The sequence below is a fragment of the Halichoeres trimaculatus genome, unplaced genomic scaffold (genome assembly GCF_033239565.1).
Source record: "Halichoeres trimaculatus isolate MK-OKI-2021-1 unplaced genomic scaffold, fHalTri1.1 fHalTri1_scaffold_12, whole genome shotgun sequence".
Lineage (NCBI taxonomy): Eukaryota > Metazoa > Chordata > Actinopteri > Labriformes > Labridae > Halichoeres > Halichoeres trimaculatus.
Genome location: NW_027437190.1, coordinates 21,320,210 through 21,341,900, shown reverse-complemented (window position 1 = coordinate 21,341,900; position 21,691 = coordinate 21,320,210). Strand labels below are relative to the sequence as shown.

Here is a 21,691-nt window from a genome sequence, read left to right as displayed (position 1 = left end):
ACAGGCCAGATTACAAGGACCACTCAAAGAGGGTTGAAGTACGCATGCGCAGTAGATCAGTTTCCATAGTGCTTCTGCGACCTGCTGAGTTGAGTTGATTCAACTTCTGACTCACGTCTTTCGGAGACGCAAATCTCAGGACGTTTTTATCGTTTTATCTTTATATTTATTTTACTCTTTTGCGCAAACTTGCTGCCTTAAGTGTATGTTTTCAACGTTTTGTGAATTTTACATTATGAAGCACCTGTGAGGCTAAATAAAAAGGGAATATCACGGAGTGGGAATCTCCGCCTGGGTTTAAAGAGGAGCATATTTAACTTCAGCGCCGCTTCCTTCGACCGGGTAACAGTAAGTAGCATTATACCTGTTTTATACAGCCTATGATTAAACCAGGTGTTTTAAAGGTTGTGATGGTATAACTTTATTTTTAAGGGATATCGTCATTAAGCCATAGTTATAAATGAAAGTTGAGGGAACAAAACAAATGAGTATGTGCCTTTCAGAGCTCTATAGTGATACACAAAACGCATTTTATCTGATTGTTGGTTGGATTATACTTATTGCTGATTGTTTCCACGTTGGTAGTGTATTTCAGTATCTGTTGGTGGAGGTCTTTGTGGTGTCAGACATGAGGCGAAACATGTGATTACACGGCCTTTTACAAAGAAAAGGATGCCTCACTTTGTTAATGTGTCTTCCCTGGATCAGCTGTTTTCTCAGAAATATGTGACAATATCCTCCTTGTTACATATGCAGTGACCTCTTATGATAAGAACTAAATCAGCCACCTCAAAAAGGAAACTTTTCTTGTAACCATGTGCAAACTTGGATATAAATCATACCATTTGTGAATGCAATATATATATTGTTATGAAGACTTTAAAAGGGTGATTCTACTCAATGATAGTTTTAAAACTGTAAGTTCTCTTAAACTGTATTTAACAGATGAGACAAAGGCTGTTGCATTAGTGGCCATCAAGCTGAAACAACACCAGCCTTAGTTTAGGATTGTAATGGCTGAATAGTCACTATCATTATGTCCAGCTCATTTCCCTATCTCATTTCCCCACCAAATGCCACCATACTCTAACTAGACTTGTTGTAATGTGTCACGTGTGTTGACTCTATCTGCTCTTCTCTTCATGCTGTCCAGATGAACTGCTTCAGTCAGAAACTGAGGCGCACAGCTCCCATGCGGGGCAGTAGCAGAAATGTGCTGGTCCCCTCAAAGCCTCCCCGGGTGAATGGGTGGTCATGCCCCCCTCAGGCTTTCCAAGTGGTTGGCTGGCTGGTTTACGGCTACTTCGCCATAGTCAGCTTTGGTGTCTACATCCCTCTGCTGCCACCGCAATGGAACCATGTGCTCTATGCCGTATCCTTTACACGCAGCTGAAACCTCCCTGTCATTGTCCCTGAATGATCAGTGTGCAGCAATGAGTCTTTAGATTTGAATATGGAGCAAACATAGTCTCTGGCACACTTCTGTTTGTGCTGCTGGATGAGACAGGGGGGTTGTTGTGTGAGCTACATGTGTGGGTCCAGTCACACCAGACGTGACTCTGTCTCTGTGCTCTCTGTAAAGCCAAAGACATACTCAGTGGGGTTTTTGTCTTTTGTTGAACACTGGATGATGTCAACACTGATTCATATAATTGAGGCTTTACTCTTTTAATATGTGTTCCTATGTGAAAATAAGAAATACAATTACTGCCTCAGTATTTTGTTTGTGTCATTGCTGTTATCCTTGACTCTTGTCTTGTACAGCTAACAGGGATAACCTTCATTGTACACTTTTTCACACATATAGCTACTCTCACTATAGACCCTGCAGATGCCACTGTGAGGGCCAAACAGAGCTATTCCAGCCCAATGCCACTTTTTGACCGAACAAAGCAGCCACATGTCATCCAAGACCTGCACTGCTATTTATGCGACGTCAAAGTGTGAGTATGAAAAGCTGTCATCTCCAATGTGATCGTTCTGCATTATATAATGATATCATTATGTGTCCTGACAACTTGAACTATCATTATGCAGGGGTCCCAAAGTAAAACACTGTGGAGTTTGCAACAAGTGTGTGGAAGACTTTGACCACCACTGTAAATGGCTGAATACCTGTGTGGGAGGCAGAAACTACTGGTGAGACAAAACTTTTGATGAGCTTTCTGTCACAGTGAAACATAAAAATAATGTATAAACTAATGTTTGTTTTTGTGTGCTGCCTTCAGGTGCTTCTTTGTGGCACTGTTTTCTGCAACAGTAGGGGCCTTCCTGCTTGCTGTTGTCATTTTATTTATATTTATTCAGCATTACTTGGACCCAAAAAGCCTGAGGACGGCTCCACAGTTTGACAGTAAGTCACATTAGTTTCTCTTTTTATTGCATCCCTCCTTTGTTAATTTACTGACAGTCTTTCATTTCCTCTGTTTATAGATACGTTGGGGAATGGCACCTGGCTGATATTTTTACCCTTAGCACCCACAAAAACAAGTTCAGCAGGTCTTCTTATTTTAGGCTTCATAACAATCATGCTTAGCTTCACCTGCCTGCTCCTCTTCGTCCACCTACTGGGCTTCCACTTCTACCTCTGTGAGTCACAAGAATCAATGTGATTAACCTCTTTTCTTCTCATATAATATCTCTCATCTTTATTTTGCGCTTGGCTCTACAGTTTATAAAGGCATGAGCACATATGATTTTGTGAAGATGCAGCGGCAGAAAGAAGCAAGAAACCAAGACACTGAAGCAGGAAATTTGCATGATGCAAAAATCAGTGATAAGACAGCACAGGTACTTCTGTACTTTCCTTTTTTTCCATCTGCACTCTCCTGTGAATTGTTTATGTGTGTAAGACTTTGTTTTTCTTTTAAAGAATCCAGCAAGCTCAATTGACTGTGAACCAGCATTATCACAGACTTCAGGGTAATGTAATTCCTCATGAATCCTCTGTACAGATATACAGAAGCTTTTTGCAGAGGTCATTTATCTCTGTGTTATTTTGCAGCTCCTGCAAATTCGAAGATAGAGGCCAACTCGCTAGCCGACTTTCAGAGTCCATATGCACAGAAGTAAGCACTTCTATTTGTTTCTCCTTTGGAACGATGCAAAAGCAACAGCTGGTTCATATATATTTGCAATAATTTTGTTTTGATCCAGTTGGAAAACTTTAGGAAATCAGCTGACAAGGAGAACATTTTTCGTTATGGGACAGAGAGTCAAATGGAAAAAACAAGTATGTGTTTGTTCTTTCTGTCTTTGTTTTTCTTTTTTTCCCAACCACCTCCAGTTTTAAAGAAAGAGAAACAAGAAAATTAGAAGATTTCAGAAAACGCTAATGCTAAAACAAACATTACAAAGTAGAGCTCTATGAAAGAATTTTTGATTGTGTAAGTGTAAGGAGGAATCTGTCTTCTTTAAGGAGAATTGTCTACAGAAGACTCAAGAGGCTGGGAGCCTGATGTTGATGAGGAGGCTCAGAGCGTCACTGTGAAGTCTGTGGACCATGTTCCTGTCGTCCAGAATCCTCTGGGCAGCTCCGCGATGACTCCAGACGAAACATAACGCTACCTGTGTGGTGATGCATCACTAAAATCTGCTTTGTGGACCTGTTATATTGAAACTTATTTTATAATACGCATTGTGAAGTGACCCTCACATACATTATCCATTTTTTTAAAGGGATAGGTGGAAGAGGTCATGTGCATGCAGTCTGGATAACTGTAAAATCATCATTATGTTTTATACCTTTTTATTGACACTATGTTTTTTATGATGACAGTTAATTTATTTAAAGTATTGTTTTATCTTACTGATGTGTGTATAGAGTCAAGAATCCAGCCCTCTTTCACTTCGCTGTACACTTTGTTTTACTGTCCTGAGATGCAGGCTGGATATATGGATTGATTTTAGTTTTCTCCCAAAGAGAAGTCATGTTACTAAAGTTTACTTTAGATTTTTAACCAAAGGGGTATTTTGTGTTGTGTGATGGACATGTGTTTACTTCTTGCCCTTTTACCTCATGAGCAAAGCTAGGACCTTGCAAGGATAAATGCCTTGTCCTGATAAAATTGTGGCAGATACAGCTCATTTTATCTCTGTTTTATGAAATGTTGATTTTACAAAGCTGGCAATGTTCAGTGACTGTTTTAGCTGAATTTTAAAGTAAAGAATGTAAATGTTCATTTTCACACCTCGTTTGATTGAATTATTTGGCTTTATTTATTAATTTTTTTACCACAGGTTTTCTTTCAGTTTTAACACACTGATAACTTTGACCATGACCTAAACATGAAATTAGTTGAGCAAAAAGAGGTAACTTGTGTCTTTAAAGTGGCATTGCACAAGTAAAGGCTTTATTTACTTACAGACTTCTTTACTGTGACATCAATAGTGATGCAGCTTTGCCAGTATTATCCAAAATATCTAATATGTGAATTGCATTCTTTTAAATTGTTTTTATATTATCAATTTTTTTTTAGTTACAACTGATTTTTGTTGTAAAGTTGATGTCTACTGTGAGAACATCTAGCCGCATGAAGAATCCCAACTTAACATCTTTAAAAATGTATTTAAAGTCTGAATCCTAAGTTTTCATTGCATCTTCGTGCTGAACTTTGAAGGAGCACACAAAAACTGTTTCATCAGTGATACCTTTCCCTACAGCTGGAACTTAGGTTGGGCTAAAGATAAATCATTTGAGGCTTTGCTTTAGCCATTTGAGATGGGGGAAACCACCACTGCATGGATTGCACAAGGGAATATTTATAAAGAAAATTTATTTTCAGATAGAAACTATTTTCAGACTAGTAGAATTGAAAGTGAAACCCCGAAAATCATGTTGATTTGTCCACAGAAGAAATCAAAAACACTGTTTTGCGCAACAGCTGAAGGGTTCATTGGGTCAATGTAAAGCATGTGTATGGGAAAGGAAAACCTGCTCAATATGCCACTGAAAAAACATGAGTAGGATGTTGTGGTAGCCTTGGGTGGTGGCCTAATTTTATTTTAGCTAATTTATTTTATTGGCACAACAGAAACAGCTTTAGTGCTTATCAAAATACTTTACAAATCAGGCATTGTGAATAAGAAATGCATTTCTTGTTTCTTCGTCTTGTAATCAAACTCTTTATTTGTGTGTTAATTAGTTTTTTCCGACATATAAGGCAGTTGCTTCCAGTGAAACCTGACTAATTTAAAACAGCTTTCTCATGTAATGATACAAACTTTACAGAGTATCCAGGGACTGCTACAGCTAGAACTAATCTGTGCTCTGGTTCTATTGTATTAATTTGCAGGCAATTACGTATTTTCACCACGAGAGGGAACCTAAGGGTTAGTATCCATGTATTTCTGCAGATAAAAGGACAGAAAAATAACATCTTTAATGGAAATCGCTACCTTATTCACCAAGAAACGTCATCCGTGTCAAAGTGGAAAATTTCTTGAAAGTGGCTGTTTCACAATTTGATGCAACTGCTTGATTTTTTTTCCTTTTATTTCATATATTTTTAATCTTTTTTTTCTAATCAAACACCTTTGTAAAATAATGAGTGTTGTAACTCTAACCATAACCCTAACCTAATCCCAACCCTTTGATAAAGAGTTACCTGCAAATAATCTTAATGCTGCTTGTTACACATGGAGAAGCTTTGGGAAAAGTTCTGAGGCTTCCCTTATCATTTCTCAAATGTTTGTTTTGAGTCTGATAAAAATTTATTTACAGTAGCTTTTATTTTGAACGGTACTGCGAGTTTAAAAGTCATGAAGAGGATTTTTAGGCCTAGAATCACTTTACAATTGGCCGATTTAATGTAAAGCTAGAGTTCAGCCTGATTTCATGACATATTTAGCAATAGCTATATTGCTTTAAACCACCAGGTGGTGCAGTTACAGCAGTTTAAGATAGTATATTATGTCATCCAGTGATTACCCTCAAGTCCAGGCTGCTTTCATCATGATGTGCTCTGTCCCTGTTCCCAGCTCTTTCTTTTGCTCACAGGCATGCCTGATTTTATCACTTGTCTTTGAATTGTAAATCTTAGAGCTCTGTACTACTACATCATCTGAACCATCAGCATGGATAGCTGTTACATAACGGGTCACTCATGTCCAGCTAGAAATCTACACTGCTGATTGTGTAACACTGTCCTTTGCTGGACCATAGACTTGTAATTTTCACAATATCGTTATTTTAATCCATGTTTTTTTTGGCTATATGCCTTTATTGTCAACTCCTTTGGTCCAACCGAAAAATAAAAATAAAAATCAAGGCTCCCAGCGTGGAGATCTTGGGATTCACTGATCAGGGATATATTTTTTGATGATACAGTGACCACTTGTTTCTGATTTGCCCCCCTGCTTGACTTTAAATAGGTTGTTTGTAAACGAAACAACGATTCCCCTTATAAAACCAACCCCATCCTTTGTTTACATCTTCCACCTCCGCCTCCCTGTGCACCAAAATAAGATGCTCCGAGCTCAAACTGCTTGTTTATCAGCGCTCTACTGAGCACCGAAGCACCATCACACAGCCCACAACAACGAGGAAAAAGGAAAACAGGCTCGCGCACAAGGCGGTAGCCAATCAGCGGGCTGGTTTCTCTTCAGCATCTCGGAGGGACTGAACCATCGAGAGCAGACGGACCAGAGCTCAAGCAGCAGGGAGGAAAAACAGTTCAGGAGACCGCGACGCGCAATTATGATTTTGTGAACTTAATTGGGAGGTGGAGGATTTCAACAAAGAGGTGACTAAAATTCAGTTCAGCATTATAACTTTAATGACTGGAGCAGTGGTTATGTTGATTGTTTTCTGTTGTGCATGTTTTTTTTTCTCTCTCACAGTATCGAACGAATAATTCGATGACAGCCTACACAATTTCAGCTGATTCCCGGGGATGTCTAAATTATTTCATATAATACCATTGCATGCTTATTAATAATTACTAAATGCAAATTAGCCTGCAATTAAAGGGAAATAGACGTGTTAAAGCGTGAAAACCTCATACTCAAGACACACAGTGTTTTTACCTGAAATGCCATTTTCTGCACTGGCATCTTACGTATTAAGGTCTGACAATAACAAACAGATCACGTGGACTCTGTGTGAATCTGGCATTTGTGGGTTTATGTAACGTGTTTCGCTCAGACACATTGGCAGCTGCAACCGCTTCCACTAACACATACAAACCTTTTTTTTTCTCCTGTTTGTGTTTTAAACGCGGGCTCTATGAGAGCCACAGTGAGGGCTCCCCAGCTAGCGTCATTATTGGTTAGAGAGAATGACTGACAATCCTTCAGGCCTGTGGCTGCAGCCTTCATGCCAAACAGTTAGGTTACATGTAAGCAGTTACATAATTTTGCATGAAAAAGGGATTCATGCCCTTTGTTTTGCCTTGCTTCTCTGTGGATTAAGCTCCTAATGATGACTAATATGGAGTAATAGGATAAACTTGAGATAAATGTCATGTTTTTGCTCCACTGCTAGTGAACAAAATGATGATCAGAGTGAGATTTAAACCAATTGAAAAAGAAAAACATTTTTGCTTATTGACTGAATAATAAGTAGGCTAAGTTTCTTACTATGTAGTAGTTTTATAGCTGCATTTGCTCACCATAGGTTGAATTATGTATGCATGAAGAGAGGTCACACTCACTGAGTTTGTCCCAGATTTTTACTGTAGTAGGTTTCATTGCATTTGTCCAAGAGCCTTCGGGTTCTGTCACAAACAATTTACCTCAGAGTGTAAATTAGACTATTTGGTTTGTGATGACTCACATTCAGGTCAGGTTGACAAAATGAAGCAATGCTAAAAGGCAAAATGAAGTGATGTATTTGGACGGCATTGTCTTAACTGTGCACAACAGAAGGGAGATAATTTATTCATATTGACTTTAATATCAAGGAGGGTTATGTCTAGTGCACAAAGTATTTGGTTTAAATTTTTCTGTGATTGTAGCTACTGGAAAAGAGACAGACACATTAGACATTTGGCATTTCCAAGCAGTACAATGGAAGTGACTCTAATTAATGAAGTGAGACACTATACAACACAGTCTGGCTTGTTGAATCTCAAACTGGACTCAGCTCAGGGTTAATGTGCTGCCGGCTACACAGGTCTCTCTTCATCTGAGCCATGTCAGGGACAGTTGTGCTCTATCATGTATTCCTCACAAATGTAGGGTTGCATAAGGACCCCTGGGCTTTCTCCACTCTGCCTTATACCTCTATTTGGCCTGCTGCTACTCCTGCCAACAATAACCACTGTAACCTGCTTCAAACTCCTTACTATTTTTTTTGTACAATGCTTGCCAAGATCTTTGATTCAGGGAGCAGTTAAAGGGTGTAGGGAGGCATGGAGGACTGACAAAGACAGCATGGTGGTGATCTCAGACCCCACTGCAGTGTGCTGATGTCATGCACGTGGGGCAAATTGAAATAGTTAAGAGGTGTGATGAAGTGATGTCAGGTGGTGGAATCTGGAAGTCGTGTTTAGAGTGTGCTATAGGAAAAACCGCTGCGTTTATGTTGTTCTAGACAAATCCTGTTAGATACCCCAGACCAGTTTACTATCACCTGCTTGATTTAGCATGCAGATTTTTTCAGACATTTTTTGATATTTGGATCATCTTTGAGTATTCCTGAGGCCAAACAGCTTCTTATTTTTTTCTTTACACAGTTGTTTCAAATAGGCCAAAGTTTTTACATTTTAACAAGTCAGATCCATTCATATTTTTGTTCTGACTTTCTTTGCCCAAGATGTAATAAATTATTGATCCAAACAAACCCTTCCATTATGATTTATGAGACCTGCAACAAGACTTCCTTTTTGATATTTTTTTTAATTTTTCTAATTATATTGATTCAATTTTGGATCGTATATATATATCTGATTACTCAATCAAGTCTTTTACCCCACTGATGATAAATTTGTTATCAATTTTTTCCAGACAAATATCACACATGGTGGTGTCCCTCAAAAACTGAGGGTCTACACACTGTACCTTTGATCCTTGGGTATAAATATGCCATCACACGGATGTGTTATTTTTTAAAATATGAATAATATACACAGGAATAAAACATCCGTATGGCATCTTAATGATTAGATGTTGAATTTGAGATCATCAGTGAAGACAGAGATGGTTGATAAATGCTGTTTATTTGTCTGCATGTGCACATGTACTTCTCATCAACCCTGCACAAGTCAGTGCCTCAGTTTAGCCATCCCTGTATAAAAAGACAAGACATGCCCCTGCCTGTCGCTATTCCTTTGAAACACCTTCGGATGGGCTCATCAGATTTCTTTTGAAACCAACAGTACAAAACCACAAAAATTAAACATTTTGTTTGAACTATAACATTTGCCAGATTATCTGAGAAATGACGGTTGATTTTTTTATGGTGTGAATGACACTGACTGAAAAAAAAACTTTCTAACTCTTCGGCTTGTGATTTCATGGATGTCTTTTGGAAAACAGATGTTAGTGGCTTGCATCAGAGAACTAGCAGACATGGTGTATCGTGAATGGAGGTCAGTCCAGAGCAGAGTGGGGGTTGTTAGTGTGTTAATGATGGTTTTGACTGACTGACACCTTCACGTTCCTGAGCAGCAGCCTGGAAACAACGCTGGTCCAGAAAGAAAGCAGATGGGATCTCTGTGTACCACTGCGATGGCATGATGGAGCTATTAAGCACTCCCTACTCACTCCCTCCCTCTTTCTCTCTCTCCCACACACGCACTCACACACACACACACACACACACACACACACACACACACACACACACACACACACACACACACACACACACACACACACACAGTCAACATCATTTTTTGAGTTACACCATCCGCCAAATGAAAAGTAAACCACAAAATTCATTGTTTTTGCGGCTCCAGACTGCGTGTCGTTGTCTGCTGGCTGATCTCCCTTCTTGAGAATGAATAGAATGTTCCAGCGTATTGTTGCTATGAATAGATGCAGTTCAAAATGGGTCAATTTATAGCTAAAGCACTCATCTGTGCAGTGTTTTGCCAGAAGGCGAGTGTATGTAAGCATGCTGTCATCCAGTCACAGATTTGTCTCTGGAGATCTGCCCTTAACCAAATGGCTTCTCCTTTTTTTATGTGGTAAAGTAGGGCAGAAAAAAAGGCATGGGACAAAACTGAACCGACATAATGGGTGAATTTGTCTTTTTCTTGTGCATTAAAGTAGTGTTTGACCAATATCAGTTTTTCAACAGCTGCGCTAATGCCAGTAACTAAAGAGCTGCTAGACCAGTAGGCTATGTAGTGGTGATATCATGTTGTTGATAAAATTTAATGATGACTATTCAAAAATGAGAAATGAGACATTTAATAAATGGAGGCTAAAAATATTACCACTTAGATTGTCTGTGGTCTTACCAGTCTGTAATTAAATGATGAAGTCGGCTGTCAGAACACCTCATTTTCTTTATCTGTGTATTCTTCTTCAGACCTCTAGATTCAGTGCGGCGTTAATGGCCTCTCTCCTTTCTCTCTCATGTATTGAACATGATGTGGCTTGAATGGCCTTGTTCTACTGAGGATTCAGCCTCTTCAAACTACTGACTGTAAATTGGAGGAGTAGAGTGAAAAGATTCCTTTGTTTCCCTAAGATTTGGCTTCTGTCATTGAAACACAAAGGAATACACACAGTGTTTTGCTGATCTATTTGAAAGGAAGTGCAGAAACAGTTAATGATGGAGAGTTAGTTTGGGCATTAGATGAAGCTTGTGCATGAAACAGAGATCATCTGATCCCAAACAAAGACACAAATAAATTACCTTTTTTTTTTGTTCAGCTGTGTTACAGTAATTCCCCTGATTGGTTTGCTGTATGTTAGCCTGTGTGTAGCTAGCATTAGCAGAGCTAGCACCACCAGCTTCTAGTCATTTTTGCTGGTTGAGGTTTACAAGCCGGTGGACTCGAGGATACTTAAATGTCATTATGGCTATGTGAACATAAAAAGAACAGAATCCAACACTTAAATGTTGTTTTAAATAAAAAAAAAGATAAATAAACTTTAATAATGTTAGTACAGAAATGAATAGATACAGCAATATTAACCACTAAAACAAATATAAAATAAAATAAAAGACTTGCAACATATGTCGCAGTAGCAGAGTGCAGTGTCTGTAAAGTGTTGTGTCTGTGTTTTTACTACGTACTCTATACTGGTTGTCTGTTGCTCTGGTAAAGTAGATATATGTCAGTCTAGTCTGGCATGGCATATGCTTTTGTCTCCGTCTTCTGGGACTGGGTGTTGCCAAGAACCTCACGATTCAATTTGATTTGATTTGATATTGATTTAAATGCTTTGATGACCGATTTTCATGCCCCATGTGAACATATGTGGTATGTCACCTCACGTTTTGGAGCAATAAAACAACCCAAAGTCAGACTTGAAAGCCGAAGGATCTGGCTTTATGCTGCTGCTGCTGCTGCTTTGGCTGACATTTTTTTGTTGTTTGGTCTCTGGTGGCCCTCGTCCATACAACGCAAATGACAGGCACAGTCCCCCTAACTTGCCAGGAGATTAATTGATTCAGAGGATTTGCTGAATCGATATTGAACTGGACAAGGAAATATTTCGATGCATTGATTTGTCAATATTTTTACCCACCCCTACAGTCTTCTTGATCAAAATACTGCTAAACTATCACAAACTATAATATGAGATGCCATCTTTCATCTGAGCTGGTTTATATTGAAGAAAGCATCATGGTATTATGGCAGAAGCTGTTAACTTCAGCCCCTTCCAGTGGTGAATGGCTTCATTACAACTTTTAACAATCTATTGTCAGAAATTCAGGGAATACATCAACAGAGATGTTGATAATATGTTTCACCAACTATTCTGGTGTGTGGAAATTATTTTGGTACTTATCTTTGTTTTCCCTGGTAAAATGCCTGTTTGTTTCCAGTTTCTCTGATCTATACATGCTTAATTTTTTAATCTTACATATCTTAAATATATAATATCTTAAGTATTTTGGTAGGTTTTGAAGGGATGTGAATCACCCTGAGAAAATGTGGTGGAAGCGTACCACGACTTTCCGATGACATTTTAAGATAGATTTACCAAAAAGAGATCCACAAAGTAACACATGGTGTGTCACACATTTGCCATTTTCAAAAGGAGGTTATGCAGTGATCTTCTGATTTGCTTTATCCTCTGTCTCATCTGTTTGGATTAAATTTGTTTAATGAGGATAACCCACACAGGGACATTTAAACAACAGTTAACATACAGTTTTACACACAGAAAAACACACTTGTGTAAAAAAAATGAGCACATACAATTAAAATATTGCAGATATTCTCCATTTAGAGTGGTTACCTGTATCTTGTTCTTTTCAGTAGTTTTATACACAAGAACATTTTACATCAGCACCCTATGTGTGATATTTGTCTGGAATAAAGTTTGAGGCTTGAACAATCTCAGTCACTCCATCTGGAGTGACTTGGCTAGAGCCCTCGATGACATATGACTACAAACTCTCCTCCATCAATAGTGCTACTCTGCGATGTCACCACGCGTGTATGTGTGAAGAAATGGGCATGGGTTGGATGGAAGAGCCACTCGTGTTGGACAATAGGTTCCCAGTGCGTGCTGCACTGAATGGCATTATTCATAGACATTAATAATCTCTTCTTTTTTCCCCTTAAGACTCACAGATATAATGGCTTTATGCTGTGTCAATCTTGGGACTTTTGTACCAATTTGAGGGCCAACTGTACTTAGCGAGGTGACGGTTGTGATTGTTGGCCTCAGGGTGGTGGACACAAAACGTGACGCTTCACATTGTGTCACTGGGGCTGAGTGAACGCTCTTCACTGGCAACTTGAGGGTCTTGTGAGAAGCGTTGCTAGCTTGAGCAGACAGCATCTTGCTGTGGTCTGCATCTTGTTTTTGTCTGTAAAAACGATTTTAGTTAGATTTAAAGTAGATTCTTTAAGAGAATTTGTTGGAGCTTTTTTTTTTTGCGTTGCCCACACCAGCCTTTAAGGATGTTGCGCTGAGCATGGGAACAGCTGAAAGGTGAGCAGAGCATTATCTCTTTTGGTAAGATAGAACAGGATTACATAATCATAGCAGATCCAGCGTCAGAGTGTGCTTTTCCTTTTTGTATTATCATGTGAATTTGATTTTTTTTCCATCTGAATGAATGAACGATGACTAACATAAGCGCTTTAGATGTGGTTCCAGCAAGGCTCAGCTGAGAAGGTGAAATGCTGCTGCTGCTGCTGCTGTGTGTGTAGAGCTGTTGTGAGGATGATGATGTGCTTAGAGAGGAATCCCTGAACTCAGACTGAATGAAATCATCGTCTTAAGTAGGAGGTGTAACAGGGTGAGTGCATCCTTAAAGGATCTGTCACAACAAACAACATCAAGCAGAAGTTGGCCTGTAAGGAATTTAATGATAAAGAGAAAACTGTTTCTTTTGAAGATGTGGAAACTGGAGCTTTTCCTTGAAATGAGCTTTTATTTGAGTGTCAGACTGGATCAGACATTATGTCACTGGTAGTTGTGATTGATAAAAGGGTGATGAGAAGGAGTGGAACTCTGCTCTTTTATGGCAGAGATTAGTTGATAATTTCTGTGATTTATCTCCTTTTTTCTGTTCTTTCACCATAACCCTGTATGTGCAGACACAGCCCCTCACAGTGTTCACCCCCGTTCTCATTTTGTCCACAGCACAAAGAGAAAACTGAAGTCAGCTAACACAGGCACTGCACAGAAGGAACCAAACTCCTGCACAAGCATGGCAGACCAAAAGTAAGTTTCCACATATCAACACTTGAGGCTCCACTTCACAACTTCTGTGTTAGGTCAAATATCCATCCGCTCTCTTGGTTTCTGATTTGTGTGCCTTTGGATTCCACTGAGATCTATTTATATCTTTCACCTCTGCTCCAGAACACGAAACACATCTGCCCATTCACAGGCAGAGTGAGCACAGAAACACACATCGCTCTGGACAGTTTGAACCTGCCTCTAAGTCAAGAGGACCTTACTAAATGGGACAGATCTGTAGGCTGTGTTCTGACCTGCAGGCATGACACACTGTTTACTTTCTGCAGAAGATTTTGTCCATTGCAAGTCTTGCAGAATAGGAATGGATTTGATGGATTTCTTCCAAAGATCGTTTTTTTCTTTCTCAGGTGTGAAAGGTGTGTTTAGATGCCTCTCAAACACATTGAATTTAAGAAGTTTTGGAAGAAATTATTCCATTTGGTTGATAAATCCATCAATGCAGTGGTGGATTGCATAGATGTAGAGTCCTCGTGTTATTTTTGTTTATAGATTGTACTGTTTTTTTATGTTTCAAAGAATACTACATGCATAACTAAACTCTTCTCCAAACACATTAAGCGGATGATCAGTTTATGATGTGATTTTTGCCATCTCAGAGACAACAATGAGGATTTTAAAGTCCAGACGGCCAAACATCCCAACATGGGCTCAGTTCCAATGCGGCCACACAGTGAACAGTCCAGAGACCGGACATCCAAAAGGCTTTCAACTGAGTCCAATGGGACCAGTGAAGGAGGTGTGGGCTCGTCCACGCCGGTGGAGTTGACTGCTTTGGAAGAGTCATTCCGCCGCTTTGCCATCCACGGTGATACTCGCGCTACGGGCAAGGAGATGCACGGCAAGAACTGGTCCAAGCTCTGCAAGGACTGTGGAGTGATCGACGGCAAGAACATCACCCTCACCGACGTGGACATCGTCTTCAGCAAAGTCAAGTAAGAAAGAGTGCTTTAAATGGATGAGTCTGTTAGATTATTTAAGTTCTCTGAAAGTTTGATAGAGTTACCTTAAATCAGTCTGGAAACATCTGAACCAGATTAGATCTTGCTTCAGACATGCCTCTACAGCACTGTGCTCTTTTATGACAGCAGCAGAGATGACAACGGGCTTAGTCACCCAGATCAGCATGCCTGAAAGGTCACTTAAGTGCTGCAGCCATGGAAGCATTGTGGTTGTAAGAACACAGAAGATATTAAGACTGTCTGTGAACTGTAGGATTGAGCTACAAAGAGTGACCCTATCTTGTTTCACTAGCACTCAGACAATTAAATCAATGGTGTTGTTTCAGCAGACAGTTAGCTTAAACAGGCACCAACGTTATTGTACACCAGCTGACTGAAAGGGCATCAGGAACTGACTTGAAATAATGAAGCTGTCAGCTGTTTCTACGTGTTGCATTAGTGTCTGCATGGATAATATAAAGCCAGTATTCTGCTCACTGTCTGTAGTGAATGGATGCATTGTTTGCTGGCTGTATTTTGGAAGTTGCTTTTGTGTTGTATATGAAATTGGCTCAGCCTGAGCCGTCCATCAGAAACAGCTGCCAGAGCTAAGGGGCCAAGATGGCTCATCCCGTACCTCCCAAGGCAAGTCTGATTCATCCTTCAGTGCTTGATTTAAGTAGAGTCTAATAATAAAATGTGTCTCTACTATCATTTCACCAAAGAAGCAAAACTTGTCATCTGTACAGCTGTGCTTATGTAAATTCAGTGAGCCAAGAGTCAAACTGTTTGGACTGGAGGAAAGATGAGAGTAGAGGTCTTCTCTGCATCATCAAGTGTTATAATTTCAGTAAAATACAGAATGAAAGTTCTACACACTTGCATCCAGAAAGCTAAATTTGTGGTTGTGCTTTAATGCATGGTGGTTATGAAAGTCTTCATTTAGACACAAAGCAGCTTTCAGTCTTTATTTTCTTCTGGCTGAATGTTTTGAATAAAGATTGTTCTGCTACAAAGCACCAGAATAGAGGAGCGTGGCTTGAAGCCATTTTTCATCCAGTCTTGTCACAGAGGAAGCCCTAAAAAATGTCTGCTTGGAAATCTCATATTGATTTAGTGGATTCTCCATCTTCCGCTGGTAATCATAGTTTCACTCTATGTACACACGTTTATAGAGGAGAATCCAAAATGGTTTTTGGTGTTATTTTTCTCTTTGAGACTGTTTGTTCCTGTCTCTGTAACACAGATGTTTAGAGAAGATTAAATATTTAAAAAGCAGATTCAACACTATTGAAGTCATGACTACAACCATTAAAATGATGCTAAAACTGCTCTTCATGTTTCCACATTGTGCCAAAGAAAGACTTGTAGAAGTAATTTGAAATATATAATCATAAATTCTAATAAGACAAACTCATAAAATATATTGCCAGAGGAAAAAGAAATCTTCGTCTGTATTTGGTTGTCTAAACACTAACATTGATGTGATCAAGGAAGGTAAAAACTTTAACAGGCTGGAGCATAAGATTACTTATATTTTACACATTTAACAGAGTCTTCACAGGTCGTGCAGCTTTATAAGCGACTGTGTTTTTTGGCAACTAACTTAAGAAATCTCATTGCTTTTGGAAAGCAAAGTAGTGCCCTCGTTTTAATGATCTGGAGTCACCCACATCACCACCTTCACTGTTGGCATGGTGATGGGTGTTCATGTTTACTGCTGTGAACCTTTTTCTTGGCAGATGCAGAGGGAACTTAAAGCTGACTGTGGGATTAAAAACCTGTTTGCATGCTGCTCCACTGCAAAAAAAAATATTAAACAAATTTGCAAAAGTGTTACCGCATCAAAGATTTGAGGGCAGAGAAAACATGTTTCCTGTCACGCAACCTCTTCATGGCTAATCTGTGTAACATTGTTTACATTCTGTCCTGGGATGTGTGTCTGACTTGTGGGTTTGCAGACTCTGCAGCCAGCAGGTTCTGATCAGGGTTTAAGATAGGACAGCATGCATATGAACCAGCCTTTAATGAGTTGATAAAGATTGTCTACACAGAGCGTGTCTCAGCTTTAGATGCAGGCTGGGGGAGGGGCTCGTTCTCATGTAGCTTTCTGACTGGAGGCATGGATGAACCAGGGAGGGCTGCCATGCCAGAGATGCAGAAATCTACTTTCTCTTTAATCAGTGTCAAAGCTTTTTGCATGCACATGCAAATTAAATGTCCTAATGAGCTCTGACTGACTGCTGTATGGTTGAATGAATCCTTGTTTATGTGGATATGGAGGTCTACTGAAGCACGTTGCGTCTGTGCTGTCTCTGCTCGGAGCCAAAGCACCACAGTATAAAGTATGGATAAAGCAGGAATCTAGTATGGGCTAATTAATCATGAGTGTGATTATGGTGGCTTCATTTTCTGGGCTTCGGTTGTGCTTCCTCATCGCTGAGCACAGTTGTAGGCGGGAGCTTTTTTGCATGAAAAATTTCAGCCAACAAGCGTGTCGTGTCCATATGGATGATGTTCTGCAGATGGTGGGACTCGTGTAGAAAAACAGCAGGTCAGGTGCCACAGTTGCCCACATTGCAACCTTCCTTTTAACCTCTGTCCGCTCTAAACCTCTTATAACCTCAGATCAGAAACCCAAGCTAATTGATGGCACAAGAAATTTTAAAAGCTCCTCAGAGATCTGCAGAGGAATCACAGCTGTCTTCTGCAGGAAGAGACTGGAAGTCCAGTTTTCTCCTGACAATACACAGCATGGAACAGACGCACAGAAATGAAACTCCCAAATGTTCATCACTGAAAGATCCCCCAAACAAAAAGGGTCACTGGATGAACTGAATTAATAATAAACCAAAACACCCTTGTTTACTGTAGCTTGTAACTATGACAGCAAGTTGCCCCAGGAGACTGTAGGCTTTATATGCTGTTGTTTTGGTGAATTATCACCATAGCAATGGCTGTTTATGTTTGTGTTACTATGCACTTTAAAGTGGAAGCCGGCACGTGGCCAGTTAAACAACTTGAGAGGGATTGATAAGGATAAAGTGTGGCATGGTGCTTTAAGGGTTACAACTGTTTGACATTACGTGTGAGTAGACAGAGATAAACAGGTTTGAATTCCCCTGACTGAAATGAAATACAGGGCCGTATGTCCTGACTACTGGAGTTGAACTATATAACTGAAGATCTGCAGAATGATAGGAGAGGTGGTCTTCAGGTGATGGTATTTTTGTGGAGTTGCTGAAGTACTGAGTCATACCAAGGGACAAAATCCAAACAATGACAGTTTTCTTATTATGTATCTTCTAGGAATACCATCCCCATGCCGTGTCTCACATCTGCCATGTCAGAGTGATCACACATTGCTCTGTGTCCGCTTTCTTTTTTTCAGCTTTAAAATTCAACTGAGAACCCACAGAGAGGAGCTGCTCACAAAACAAATCTAAAGACAGCAACTGAGTTCAGCAAATGCATGTATGGGTTACGTACTGTTTGAGTGTCACTGAATAAAGTGTCATCAAATATGAAAGTTTCTTTTTCTTTTACATTTCAGGAAGAAATCCAGTCGCAACATCACATTTGATGAGTTCAAGGCTGCCCTGGGAGAGCTGGCCAGGAAGAAATACAAAGAAAAGACAGGCGAGGAGGCAGAGGCGGAGGTCTTCAAGCTGATAGAAGGGAAGACGCCTGTTATTTCTGGAGTCACGGTGAGTCTCAAAGTTTGTTAATAGTTACTGACTTTGTTCACCAAACTTAGCAGCTTTTTTCCTCTGATGTTATGCTTGGAGAGGGAAGCTTGTCTGCTGGTTGAATGTGCTGTCGTGTTTCAGCTTTCAAGTTTTAGAAACCCTCGGCTATCTGACAAGTGTTATTATTTGTATAGTAATGAAGGACTGAAGGGAAAACCTAGAGGGACCTTTTGTCATACTTAAAGTTGAACAACATTATCGGTAACCTTGTAAACTAACTCTGGACAACAGCTAAAATGAACATTCAGCTCATGGCTAAAGTTTTGTTAGCACAATTATTTTGGCCTTTACTAATATATTTAGCGAAACAACAAAATGTGAAACAAAAAAAAAATGGACAAAGTTTCTGTAAAAGCATCCAGGATAGTTTTGAAGCCTGTCCATGGCAGTTGCCGTTGTGTAAATGTTGTCTCAGACTAGCTTTGATTAAGCTAGCAGGAGGCAAAGAGGCAGTGGAAGAAGGCCTTTAGCCTCCTTGCTAACAGCTGCAGCATGTGGTCAAATCTGCTGTGCCTTAAGTAAAACTTGTAATATTGATATTTTCTCTGCCACTGAAGGAACAAGCTATTCAGACCAAAACTTTCTATCATCCAGGCAATAAACATTTTTATTTTTGCTGTAAAGATGGTCTTAATTGAATGGAAGTGTAAGTGGTTTTTCATATTCCTGGCGTAGCCTCAAACAGACACAAGAGAAACTGCCAGTTTAGTGTTAACTAGTTGGCTTTATTTCTCATAGACAGAGGTTGCTGCTAGCATAAACGGGTAAATGATGATAGCCTTTAGCTGCTTCCTAGCCAACAGTAATATTTGTTGGTAAGAGGCTAACAAGCTGTGAGTTGTAGTTGATAGCTGTTTATGACATGACGGATGCTGTTTGACTTGGGATCTAGATGATTTTAGCAGATTTTAAATGTTCATGGTCTGTTCATCTTTTTTTGCCACTCAACCTAATTGCATACTACTTTTATAAACAAAATTAGTATGATGTAAGAATAGCATTTGTGCTTACCAGCCTTAGCATGATGCCCGCTGTGTCACCACCTGCAGTAACAGAGATTTTTTTTTAAATTTCCTTACAGAGAGCCGTGGCTTCCCCAACTGTGAGTCGTCTCACAGACACCACCAAGTTTACAGGGTCACACAAGGAGCGTTTTGACCCCACAACAGGGCGCGGGAAGGGTAAGGCAGGAAGAGAAGACATAGTTGACACCTCAGGATACGTCTCAGGATACAAACATCGAGGGTCGTATGAAAAAAAAGTGAATAAACCCACAGTGGGCAAACCCATGTGAGGGCAAAGGAAGAGGAATAAACATTTGATCAACTAGGATAATTTTCTATAAAAAAAAGTTGTCAAAGAAAGCACAAAAGAATAGGATTTCATATATTTCCCACCCATCTATTTTGTGTGTATGTGTATGTCTGAAAGAGAGTTTTTGTGTTCCTCTCTGTGAAGTGTGAGAACTGGAAAACTGTTTACATCTATTTTTACAAAGTCTTCACCAGCTGGTACATTCCTGTTTGATTGCAAGTTACTGCCAAACACTGAGGAGAACAAAAAAGAGAAACTGTTATGCTATGAATAATGAAGCTTTGTTGTTATGATAGGGCCTTATAATATTTAACAAGCACAACAGAAAAATCATGCCAAGAAAAACAAAAGTGGGATGACGGTTTGATGAATTAACAACATTGCACTTTCATATGGAAATCATTCTATTCCCTTACTTGGCTGAAGAGATGCATTTTTAATTTGTGTTGCAGAGTTTAAGGATAATTGCCATACATTTGTGACACAGATATTAATGTTTTAACAATTGAATATGTTAATTCCTTTTTAAATGTCTGATGTTTGTCTGCTATCTCAACCTGTCAAACATTTCCAAAATCTACTCTTTGTTTTTATTATTTTACAAGATCTGTCACTTAACTATTTGCCTTTGGTAGACTTAGACTTCGGTTTAGACTGAACATGTTTAACCTTTGCCACTTCCTCTTACTCCTGTGAATTTGTTAAACATAAAAACAAAAGCCTTTCTGTGTTAATCTTTTCAGTGGGTCTACTTGTAACACTCTAAGCAGAAAAGTAATGGGAATTCCTCATTTTCTTTTACGATGTTATCAACCATATCCTCTCAAGTCTACCTAAATACAAATGATTTTAAATTTGACTTTGGTGAAATCAGCTGAAAAAGGAAGCTCTAACCACAGTAGATGAGCTCAGTTGTACAAGATTGTATTTTTAACATTTGACTTATATTTCCTCATTAGATTTCTATACAGTAGTAATAATATATTTGTGGTAAGATGGTGTATATTCTAAAAAAAGTTGTAGCCACATGGCTTAATTTATGACACTGACTTTTTTTTCTGTATTGCTGTACTTTGTGCATGTTTTGTATATTGCATTTGATTCAGAAGCGTTTAGATGACAGTAGGAGTTTGTCATATCTTATCTGAACTGCTGTGCCTGCTGTGAGGACAGACTACTGGACAGACTTAAATATTGTCTTGCTAAAAAAAAATATCAAAACTGTGGGATCATGATTAAAACTTGTATTGCTTAAAATCAATATGTATGAACCTGTACATGTACAAAGTCAGCTTCACTCCAATGCTAATTTACTTGTCTGTTGATGAAGATTTGGAGTATCTGTGGTACATCATCCATGGCAAAAATTCAGCTGAAACAAACGTGGCTTTGTACTGTTGCATCATAACATACAGTGTGAGGAAAAAGGGAACATTTGCAAGCAAGAAAAATACTTTTGTAAAATATTTTTTCAGCATAGTGACAGTGTTCGTTCAGCACTTGTCCCACACTACCTGTAGCCTCAGCTGATGAAGAATCGTGCATCAACTAGCTGTGTTGGTTTTCGTCTGCTTCAGTAGCTCAAGTATGATCTGTTTTCTGTGCTTAATGCCAAATACTGTGCACCTTTAATGTGGAGGAACAATATCTTTTTCTTTTCTTTTTTTTTTTCTCTCAGATAATACTTAATGTAATATTGTGCCCCAGTGCATGCCGTGTGTTTTGTTCTTGTTCTTAAGGCCTCTTAATGTGTGCTCATGATTTGTAGTGCATCATTGAAAATAAAAAAAAAACACACCCGCCTGCGCTGACTTGGTTAAAGGGTGTCAGTCAAATTCTACATTCTGA

General features: G+C 39.2%; 2 protein-coding genes across 4 annotated transcripts; both read left to right on the top strand.

The window, feature by feature from the left end:
• The first annotated feature begins 56 nt into the window (after positions 1-56).
• On the top strand, positions 57-4,162 carry zdhhc11 (zDHHC palmitoyltransferase 11). 2 transcript variants are annotated; one of them, XM_074683791.1, is made up of 11 exons: positions 57-348; positions 1,154-1,372; positions 1,765-1,943; positions 2,038-2,139; positions 2,229-2,353; positions 2,434-2,589; positions 2,672-2,790; positions 2,873-2,922; positions 3,005-3,068; positions 3,157-3,232; positions 3,422-4,162. In XM_074683791.1, exons 2-11 carry the CDS (start codon positions 1,154-1,156, stop codon positions 3,559-3,561), a joined length of 1,230 nt encoding a protein of 409 aa, XP_074539892.1. In that variant the 5' UTR covers positions 57-348; the 3' UTR covers positions 3,562-4,162. The 2 variants fall into 2 exon arrangements, with proteins under 2 accessions (XP_074539892.1, XP_074539891.1); XM_074683790.1 differs by having other exon boundaries at positions 3,419-4,161.
• Positions 4,163-6,511: 2,349 nt separating this feature from the next.
• tppp (tubulin polymerization promoting protein) lies at positions 6,512-21,683 on the top strand. Of its 2 annotated transcripts, none has more exons than XM_074683505.1 (5): positions 6,512-6,743; positions 13,723-13,803; positions 14,439-14,774; positions 18,334-18,487; positions 19,611-21,683. In XM_074683505.1, exons 2-5 carry the CDS (start codon positions 13,790-13,792, stop codon positions 19,821-19,823), a joined length of 717 nt encoding a protein of 238 aa, XP_074539606.1. In that variant the 5' UTR covers positions 6,512-6,743; positions 13,723-13,789; the 3' UTR covers positions 19,824-21,683. The 2 variants fall into 2 exon arrangements, with proteins under 2 accessions (XP_074539606.1, XP_074539605.1); XM_074683504.1 differs by lacking the exon at positions 6,512-6,743 and adding an exon at positions 12,733-13,065.
• The last annotated feature ends 8 nt before the right edge of the window (positions 21,684-21,691 follow it).